General features: G+C 49.4%; 1 protein-coding gene across 1 annotated transcript in view; it reads left to right on the top strand.

Moving 5' to 3' along the window:
• Positions 1-9,638, top strand: part of ISX (intestine specific homeobox) — a 48,366-nt gene extending 38,728 nt beyond the window's left edge. Inside the window, exons 5-7 of the mRNA XM_056137605.1 lie at positions 6,117-6,268; positions 8,275-8,370; positions 9,414-9,638. Of these exons, the coding sequence (XP_055993580.1) occupies positions 6,117-6,268; positions 8,275-8,370; positions 9,414-9,638 (473 nt within the window). The remainder of the gene's footprint in view (positions 1-6,116; positions 6,269-8,274; positions 8,371-9,413) is intronic.
• The last annotated feature ends 714 nt before the right edge of the window (positions 9,639-10,352 follow it).

A 10,352-nucleotide genomic window follows, 5' to 3' on the forward strand; every position in this document is an offset into this window, starting at 1 on the left:
TGCAGGAACTGTCTCTGCCAGGAACATCGGGAGCAAACCTTCTCTTCTCTCTCCTCTCTGGTTCTCTTTGCCAAGCAAACTCAAACTCACTCCCAGTAAGGTGCATGGGCAAAAAATGGGGTGTGTGTGTGTGTGTGTGTGTGTGTGTGTGTGTGTGTGTGTGGGGTTTGGATTTGAGGACAACATTCAGTGCTGCTAAGAATAGAAAGAGCCTACTTCTTGCTCACTGCTTTTGAGGTCAGGCTTGCTCCCAGTCTGGTGGTGTGGGGGATGGGGGGGAACCATGCAATTCTGGGGGTTAAATTCAGAGCTCTCTCATGCAAAACTCACACCAGCTCACTGAACTATCTCTGTGACCAGTGCAAGATATTTAAAGCTATTTGAACCTAGCACTGTACCTAGCACTGTCCTCCCATTGTTCATTGATTTGCTCGAGTGGGCCCAGTAACATCTCCATTGTGAGACTTGTTATTACTGTTTTTGGCATATCGAATACGTCACGGGGAGCTTGCCAGGCTCTGCCATGCGGGCGGGATACTCTCGGTAGCTTGCTGGGCTCTCCAAGAGGGATGGAGGAATCAAACCTGGGTGGCCACGTGCAAGGCAAACGCCCTACCCACTGTGCTATCACTCCAGCCCAGCTATTTGGACAGGAAGGAAAAAAAATCAATAAGAGACCAGAGTGTCCCTCCTGTTGGCTGGTCCAACCCACTGACCCTGTGCACTGCCCATCCCATTCATTGGATCCTTGATGCCCTAAGCTGGCAGGTGGGGGTCTCTCCCCAGAAATATTCACTCCTGCAACTCAAGGCCTCTGAGGAGTGTTTCGACTGCAGCTGAATTGAGTGGTTCTTTCCATGCATGTCAGGTCCTACATGTCATGCAGCCAAGGTTCACTTCTATGCCCACCAAAAGTATCCCTGTACTCCCCTCTCAGTGTCTCCCCTGGGACTCTGAAACCATCCTGTGCCTCAAATCTTCTCTTGCTTTTAGTCCTCAAAACCATAGACCAGCTTATTTGGTTGAGAAGAACTGTTTTTCATGCTCACATGAGTATATTTTTAATAATTTATTTTTTAGTAGTGCTTTTTATTCAACCATTGATTAAGCTGACTGAATTGGGCATGAATTCCACATTACTTTTTTTCAGAATGTTAATTATTATTATTATTATTATATCCCCTATGAGATACAGTTACAAAGCTTTCCTTTTGAGTTTCAGTCATACAGTGATCAATCACCCAACCCTCCATCAGTGCACATCTCCCACCATCAAGGTCCCCAGTATTCCCCCCACCCTGCCTCTATGGCAGACAGTCTCCCCCATACTTTCTCTCGTATTGCTTATTATGAATAGCATAAGATGTCAGGCCACGCTCTCCTGGAATTCTAAACTTTTAGATGGTTAGGGTCTGGAGAAATTTCTGCAAGAGCTGCTCAGTTAGAAGATCCTTTTGGGGGCTGGAGCAATAGCACAGTGGGGAGGGCATTTGCCTTGCATGCGGCTGACCCAGGTTCGATTCCCAGTATCCCATATGATCCCCTGAGCACCCACAGGGGTAATTCCTGAGTGCAGAGCCAGGAATAACCCTTGTGCATTGCCAGGTGTGACCCCCCCCAAAAAAGCCAAAAAAAAAAAAAAAGAAGAAGATCCTTTTGTGTGTCTCTTGATCCTGGCCTTTAGGGAGCTTAAGTAGCAGCCAGAGGCAGTTTGTGGGTGTGACCTCTGGGACAGGAAATGAGAGGGACTGGCCCATCCCCTATCCCTTGAGGCCTGGAGTTTGCTATCACTGAACCCACGTACATGCACTTCTTACTAGGTTCTGGAAGTTGGTGGCCGCCAGGGTTCTTAGGGGGCAGGTGGAGAGATGACCTCTGGGCCACCCCGGTGAGGTCGGCCTGGCTTAAAGTCTAGGATCATCTCTGCAGCGAGCTGCTTGGTTTGGAGATTCTTGTGTGTGTCTCTGAATCATGGCCCTTGTTTCCATCTTTTCCAGAGAAATAAACTTTTGGCATCTGCCCTGCAGGGCGCTCCCACATGCCCACAATGTGCTGCGTCACCGGCCCTAACCGCGGCTTTTGAACTCTTTCCGCATTTATGGGTCTCTGAAATGAGGCCAATAAAAGAGCTTGTCTAGCTGAGCCAGAGGTGGTTTGTGGGTGTGGCTCCCACATACCTAACTTTCGGCTGCTTAATTTCTTGGTAAATCTTGGACCCAAGTTGTTGGGATCCGGCCAAAGGCACAGCGGCAATTTTGGAGTATCAGAAAGTCTGATAGCACCTTCAGGCTACTTGATGCACTCACACGCAGGTACAGATTGTACTGCTGGCGGCACCATACCCAACATGAACATTTTTAATAAAGAAAGCTATTCAGCCTCCACCAGAAGGAAAAGAAGTCAAAGACTATCAGGGTGAATTGGACCTTAGCAACTTGATTGTTGTCCTCTTTCTTCCTGCTACCTCGGCTGTAGATGGGGAGGCTGGGCCCAAAGAATGAAGCATGCTGAAAATAGACTATAGACCAAACATGATTGTCACCCATTGCCTCTTTTGCAAACCACAACACCCAATATGAGAGAGAGAACAAAAGGGAATGCCCTGCCACAGAGGCAGGGTAGGATGGGGGGTGGGGGGTGGGAGGGATACTGGGATCCGTGGTGGTGGGAAATGGGCGCTGGTGGAGGGATGGGTATTTGATCATTGTATAATTGAAACCCAAGCACAAAAATTTGTAAGTCTGCAACTGTACCTCATGATGTCTCACAAATAAATAAATAAATAAATAAAAGGAATCAATACATTATGACCCAAGTTGGAGGGTAGAACCAGGACCAAACCACAGGTGTTCTGGCACTTGAGTCAAAGAGTCTTCTAGAAGCTGATGATAGCAGGATGGAAAATAAGAACTCTTTCTGGGGCTAGGAGATCATCCAGCAGGTAGGGCACTTGCCAAGCATGTTCCTTACCCAGGGTCCATTCCCAAGCATCATCTTGCATCACCCGAACTCCCAAGCACCACCAGAGGCACCCAGATATCCCAGACACTGTAGGGCCCAAGCAGCATTGCATCCTCACGCCTTTACATCGAACCGATGTTCCAGTTTCCTGTGAATCACTCTTGGGATCTCAGGACCTCCTGAACCCCTCTTGGGATCCCCCCCCCACACACACACACAGAAAATAAGAACACACTAGTTATCTCTTTAGTTATTAAATCATCACTTGTGAGATGCACCTTTCCCTGAGTGTTGGCTCACATTTGTAGCTCCTCTTGGTCTGACTTCTTTGGTTTGGGTAAAAAGAAAGCATTGGAATGGAGTAAAAAGATCTCTGCAGGAGTTTAAGCCCCTACCCTTCCCTTCTGATAGTTTCATCTCTTGCCACCCACTCATTGGACCTGCATCCGTATTCAAATAGCACCACAGTGAATAAGTTCCAATATGTACTAGTTACTCAGTGAGCCTAAGATACAGGCCCTCCCTGCCTGAAAGAGGGACAGAGACCAAAAGAGAGATAGAGATCCTTGGGCAAGTGTGCCCCATTCAACCCCCCTTGAAGGCTCCAAGTCCTCCCCACATGATGGAATGATCCTGGAACGGGAAGTACCTAGATTCTGGCCATTTCTTCCAGAAACGAGAGAGAAATTGGGAACCATGGTAGTCAATTAGCATGATCAAAATAGTATAATGGGTAAAGGGCTTGCCTTGCATGTGGCTGACCCAGGTTTGATTCCAGACCCCCCATATAGTCCCCCTTAAGCCATTCCAGAAGTGACCCCTGAGTGAAGAGCCAGGAGTAAGCCCTGAGCACTGATGGTTGACCCAAAAATTTTTTAAAAAATTAAAAATGTTTAGAATAATCATATCACTTGGAATTTGTTCCAAGGAAGACTAGAGTTATAACCCTGTGCTCAGATATTCAGCACCAGGAAGGCAAACCCACTGCCACCTGGTGGTCCATCTTCCTGTGAGGGTACGAGAGTCTACTCCCTTTTATCCCCAGTGCTTCTTCAGATCTCTTTCTTTGGCCGAGACAGGGGTCACTCCTGGAAGGGCTAGCGGGAACCATATGGAGTGTCAGGGATCAAACCTGTCTCATCCATCCTATAAGGAATCAATTCAGTTCAGTGTACTGAGTGTGGAATGAGTTTTATAGGATCAAACGCATACCATCTGACACCATAAATGGGTGACCTGGGATCCCTATTAGTATCTCCACATCACAAGGACGACAACCTTCTACAACAAGTGAACACCTTGCCAGGTAGAGAATCTAAAAAAGAAAAAAAAGAAAGAAAGAAAGAAAGAAAGAAAGGAAGGAAGGAAGGAAGGAAGGAAGGAAGGAAAGAAAGAAAGAAAGAAAGAAAGAAAGAAAGAAAGAAAGAAAGAAAGAAAGAAAGAGAAGAAGGGGCTGGAGCGATAGCACAGCGGGTAGGGCATTTGCCTTGCAGGCAGCCGACCCTTGTTCGATTCTCAGCATCCCATAGGGTTCCCCAAGCACTGCCAGGAGTAATTTCTGAATGCAGAACCAGGAGTGAGCCCTGTGCATTGCCAGGTGTGACCCCAAAAAAAATATTTTTTTAATGAAAAAAAAATATTTTTTAAGTTTCTTTAATAAGAAAGCCCACGTTTTCATTTTGCACGAGGTCCCACAGATGATACAATTGACCTAGAGTAGACAGAAGATGGACAGGTGAGGAAATATAGGCTTTAAGGAGTGTCTTATGCAGAGTTAAGTCTTCACTTTGGAGCCAGCAGTGAAGCATTTACTTTGCACATGGATGAACCCGATTCCTGCTCCAGTGCTACATATGATGCCCTGAACACTGACAGGGATCACTCCAAAGCTCATCACTGAGCCAAGACTCATCACTGAGCACACCTAGGTGTGGCCCAAAAACAAACAAAAACAATCCTTCCTTTTATAGACCATATTTGGCAAACGTTGTCATTATTTTACCACTTGCAAGCTAAAGGGTCTCTCTTGCAACAATTCAATTTTGACACTATAGTGCAAAAAGCAACCGTAGAGGATGCATAAACAAATGGCGGGGGCTGTGTGCCAATAAAGCTTTATTTACAAACAGGCAATGGTCAGAGTTGGCTGGTGGGCCACAATTTGCCATTCCTTTTGCAGACAAAGGGGTAGTCGTGGAAGACACCAGAGCAACAGAAAAGAGGGTCAGAAGTTTCCAGAAAGTCATGTTTGCATCCCGTGATCAGGAAAGTCATCCAAAAGCAGGATTTCTAGAAAAGGGATTGTGGCAATTCTCAAAGCATGAGACAATAAGGGAGCAAGACTCAGTAATCACCACAGGTGCCAGAGGTATGAACAAGAGACCGCAATGCCCTATATGATCATTGCAGCACTGTTCACAATAACCAGAATCTGGAAACAACCCGAGTGAGTGCCGGAGAACAGACAACTGGTTAAAGAAACTTTGGTACACCTGCACAGTGGAGTACTATGCATCTGTTAGAAGAGATGAAGTTATGAAATTTGCTTATAAGCGGATGGACATGGAGTGTATTGTGAGTCAGAAAGAGAGGGACAGACACAGAATGACTGTACTCATTTGTGGAAAATAAAATAATATGAGACTGACAACCAAGGACAGTAAACACAAGGGCCAGGAATATTGCCCCATAGTTGGAAGCCTGTCCCATGAGCTTGGGGAGAAGGCAGCTGGAATAGAGAAGGGATCACTAAGTCAATGATGGTTGGAGGGATCGCTCGGGATGGGAGATGTGTGCTGAAAGTAGATAAAGGACCGAACATGATGGCCTCTCATTATGGTATTGCAAACCATAATGCCACAAAGTATAGAGAGAGAGTATGGGGAAAATTGTCTGCCATTGAGCCAGGGGGAGTGTTGGAAAGGGGTGGGTGGGGGGGAGACACTGGAAACATTGGTGGTGGAGAATGTGCCTTGGTGAAGGGATGGGTGTTTGATTATTTTATGATTGAAATTCAAACATGAAAGCTTGTAACTGTATCTCGTGGATCTCATGGCGATTCAATTTAAAAAATAAGAATTAAAAAAAAGGCACCACAATGCCTCCTGGGTGTCAGCACTGAGGTGAATCACACCATCTGGCCCCTTTCCCCTCAGAGGAGAGGAAGAGCAGGAGGAGGATCCGAACCACCTTTACCACAGAGCAGCTGCATGAGCTGGAGAAGATCTTCCACTTCACCCACTACCCGGACGTCCATACCCGCAACCAGCTGGCAGCCAGGATCAACCTGCCGGAAGCACGGGTGCAGGTACCACCAACCCCTCCCCCACCCCCAGGGATCCTGGTCCCTCTGAGGTTGCTCCATCACACGCTCTTCTATCCCATGAGCACTGTACTAGCCAAAGATCACAGTTTTGAAAAGATGGCCTTGCTCTTTGAGGGGATGGCAGTGAGAGATGGCAGCATCCTAGGTGGGCACAGAGTAATAGCTCCGGAATGTCACCCACCATGACCATCTAGATCAGAGGACAGTAAGGTCAACCAATGTGTTCTGTTAAGGGTCAGAGGGTAATTATGGGAAGCCTGGGGGAGGGGTGGGCAAAATAACATCACTGTGGCAACTGCACATCTCCCCAGAATGCCAAGGCAGGGACCAGAGTGATAGTACAGCAGGGAAGGCGTTTACCTTGCACACGGCCAACCCAGGTTCGATTCCCAGCATCCCATATAGTCCCCCAAGCACAGCCGGGAGTAATTCCTGAGTGCAGAGCCAGGAGTAACCCCTAAGCATCACTGGAGACCTAAAAAGCGAAATAAATAAAGATTGAAAAAGAAGAAAAAGACCACGCAGAATGCCAAGGCACTCACAGCTCCTTGGACAACAAATGAACATGGCAGAATTCCAAGAAAACATTATTGGAGAACAGCAAAATCCAAACTTGGTATAATTCACCATGATCACAAGATAGTGTTCCTTCACTTTTTTTTTTAACTCCCCAGTCATTTACAGACATGAAACTGTTCTTACCTCCTAGACCCAATCACGCAGGGTGGGACGACAGATTGAGCCCACCAGAGTTGCTGAGCCAACCAATATCTCAAGGATGGGCAATAGCTTTGGAGAAGGCAGAGAGGAATGAGAACAGTCTGGGGTCCATAGACACATCATCATCTGGTTGATGTGCCACTAGCCTTGTGTATAACCTGTAATCTCTCTCACACACACACACATACCTGCCCTGCCACCAACTACAACCATAGCTTCGTCTCTGTGGCACTGTCCTCCCATTGGTCATCGTTTGCTCAAGAGGGCACCAGTAATGTCTCCATCATGAGACTTGTTACTGTTTTTGGCATATCGAATATGCCACGGGGAGCTTGCCAGCTCTGCCGTGCGGGCAGGATACCCTCGGTAGCTTGCCAGGCTTCATCTCTAGCTAAAGAAATTCAGAACCAGCCTCTTCATGGGGGCATGTTGGTGTCCTGCCTTTTCACATATCCCCAGTTTTGCAAAGCAACTCCAGCGCCAATGGTTGCGTTCTTGGTCCACTCACCAGAACAATGGTCTAAGTCCTTTCATTTTCTCTCAACAAACGCCATCAATTCATTTCAACGTAAACCCTGAACCTGAAGAGCATCCCACTCGTTATTTCCTTCTGATCTATCTTTTTTCTAGCTAACAGCCCCCACTCCCCCAACGTAGCCTTCTCCCCTCCCTCCTTTGCTTCCCACTTGGACTCAGTGACCCACTACGTCAGCAGCACTCACGGCTGCCTCAGCAGCAGGACCAAGTACAAAGGGTCACGTGTCATAGACAATTAGGAACTCCAGCTTTCAGGAAACTCCTCATGCTCCATCTGTAGATGCCCAGGGGCCCTCAGGGGTGGCAAACCCATGACAAGCCAGCAGAAAACAGCCCACCAGTGGGTTTTCATTAGGTCTGCCTGATCCTGGACATCCCTTGAAGCTTTTCCCCTAAAAAAAAATAAATAAATCAAGATTTTGACCTTGGAAATAGGGTGGGACCACAATCCTGGTACCTATGGGCTAAAGTAGGGACAACTTGTGCACGGACCCCACCTAAAACTTTTCAGCTTTGCAGATCCAATCACTCTACTTCTGAATGAGCCCTACACACCCACCCACCCACCACCTCTTATAGACACTGCACCAGATGACAAGAAACCCTGCATGCTAGGACATTGTCTCTACTGCAGGAAGGACCTTGGGGTGGGGGGTGGGGGGTGGGGGGTTTAGCCTTAAGGTGGAAAAACCCTTTCTGCTTCTCTCCGCTCTCTCTTGCTCTCATCTCAGATCTGGTTCCAGAATCAACGCGCCAAGTGGCGGAAGCAGGAGAAGACCAGCAGCCTGGGGACACCCCAGAAACTGAGTGAGGCCACCAGTCCGGATGTACGTGTGAGTGATCGAGACCCCCACGGAGGGGCTGGGAGGAACCTCAGGCAGGACTCCAGCCAGACCCAGATGTGAGAAGGGCGGGACCCCACGGACGGTAGCAGTGACAAGGGTTGGGATCAGAGAGATACTACAAGGTGCTAAAATGATTGCCTGTCACGCCGCAGACCTGGGTTAGATCCCCAGCACTGCATGTGGATGGTCCCCTGAGCACCATCAGGAGTGATCCCTGAGCACAGAACTGGAAGAAAGCCCTGAGCATCACCTGGAACGGCCTCGAAACCAAAATAAATATAACAATGTCTTTAAGTGCTAGGGGAGGTTCTTTGAGAATGGGTTTGAACAAGGAAGTGCTGGGAATCTGAGGGGCCTGGGCCGGATGTTATGTCTCTCTGTTCCCACGTTTCCAACTCCCTAGATAATTATCCCAGTGCCTCGCCTTCCTTTGGGGTGTGGCCTGCTTTACCTGTGCACAATTTCGAGAGTCCAGAAGAAGGGCACAGAGTAAAGGATACTGCATGACAGTCAAGCCCAGGGGCTCTGGAATGGGGTGGGGGAGCCGTTTGAACCCAGATCTGCACTCTGCAAGGTTAGAGCGACCATGTCCCTCTGAGGACAGGAATGGGGTCCTGATGAGGTACAGATGGGGTCTGGGTGGGCTGTTTCCCATAGTGGCTGAGAAAGAACGAGTGTTTGGCTCCGAGAAAGAACTCCCAAAGCGTTAGCAGTCCGACTTCATGCCCACCCACATACCAATGCATGCCAGATGCAAACAAATAGAATAAATGACCGGTCCCAGGGCTTCAAGATCTGGAGGTGGGGGCATGAGCCAGGAGCTTCTAGCCCACACTGGGGTGTGCCAAGGCTGAAGGTGCCACTGAGGACAGGGTTTCTGACCCCTGACAGGCAGCTCACCCCAAGCTGAGCCCCCTCCCCACCCCAGCTGCCCCAATCTCGAGGGAAGGGCTGGGAAATTGCACAGAACAGCCCTGCCCGGGGCCAAAACTCATGATTCTCTCCTGCCCTCTTGTCCTGAACAGTGTCCCTTGCTGCCGGGGTCAGCTCCCTTCACCGGGTGCTATCAGCCTCCTCGAGGTCAGCTGGCCTCCATCTGGTTCCCGGCCAGGCTCACCGTCCTCCCGTGCCACCCCTGGGAGGCGACGCCTCTCCTGGGCCCCCTCGTCCAGCCATCCTGCGTGTCCACGCTCTGCTTCCTGCCCCTCCCCCACCCCCAGTGGGGCAGCGCCTGTACCGCGTCCACCTAGCGAACCCGGGACCCGGGAAGCGGAAATGCCTTCCCAGGAAAGGCAAGGCGTGAGAAGGCGCATAGACTACTCAGCATCACTACCCAAAGATGCCCACTGCCCAGGAGGATGCTCTGGGCATCCGAAGAACCCCCACAGGCACAGAGGCAAGGACACCCCCTGTGAACAAGCCTCTCGGATGCTGCCAGTGGACACGCCAGGAAGAAACCGTTCTCAGCCTGAGCTTGGCCAGAGAACGGCAGATGGTGCAGGCAGGATAACGCACTCATGACACACCTCAGTAGGTCACTGCAATTCAGCAACGAAGAACCAGAAAGAGTCTTCTCTCTTCCTCCCCTCCTGGTCAGAGGACAGAAGCCACACCTGAGCTCAGGATGAGCCCTGGAACCAGGGGGTCACCGTCCCTCACCTGAGCTTCCCCCGCCTGGCACCTTGACATCCCTCTGGACCTCACTTGCAACTGGAGGCAGTTGGACAAGATCTACAACAGGTAGAGAGATGATGTAGGAGCTTAATTCCCACTTCCATGACGCAAAGATCAAGGTCCTGCACCAGCGTTGCCTGGAACTGGATTTCCACAGGAACGCCTGAGTCTGCCCCTCTCTGAGAACGTTGGTGGAAGGGACCGTACCCACCAATCCCCGAAAGTGGAATAGATGCTCCAGACGCAGTGCTCGGAGCCCACATCGTACACAGTTTTGCATAGCTGTGTGT

This window comes from Sorex fumeus, unplaced genomic scaffold, assembly GCF_029834395.1.
Source record: "Sorex fumeus unplaced genomic scaffold, SorFum_2.1 ptg000125l, whole genome shotgun sequence".
NCBI lineage: Eukaryota > Metazoa > Chordata > Mammalia > Eulipotyphla > Soricidae > Sorex > Sorex fumeus.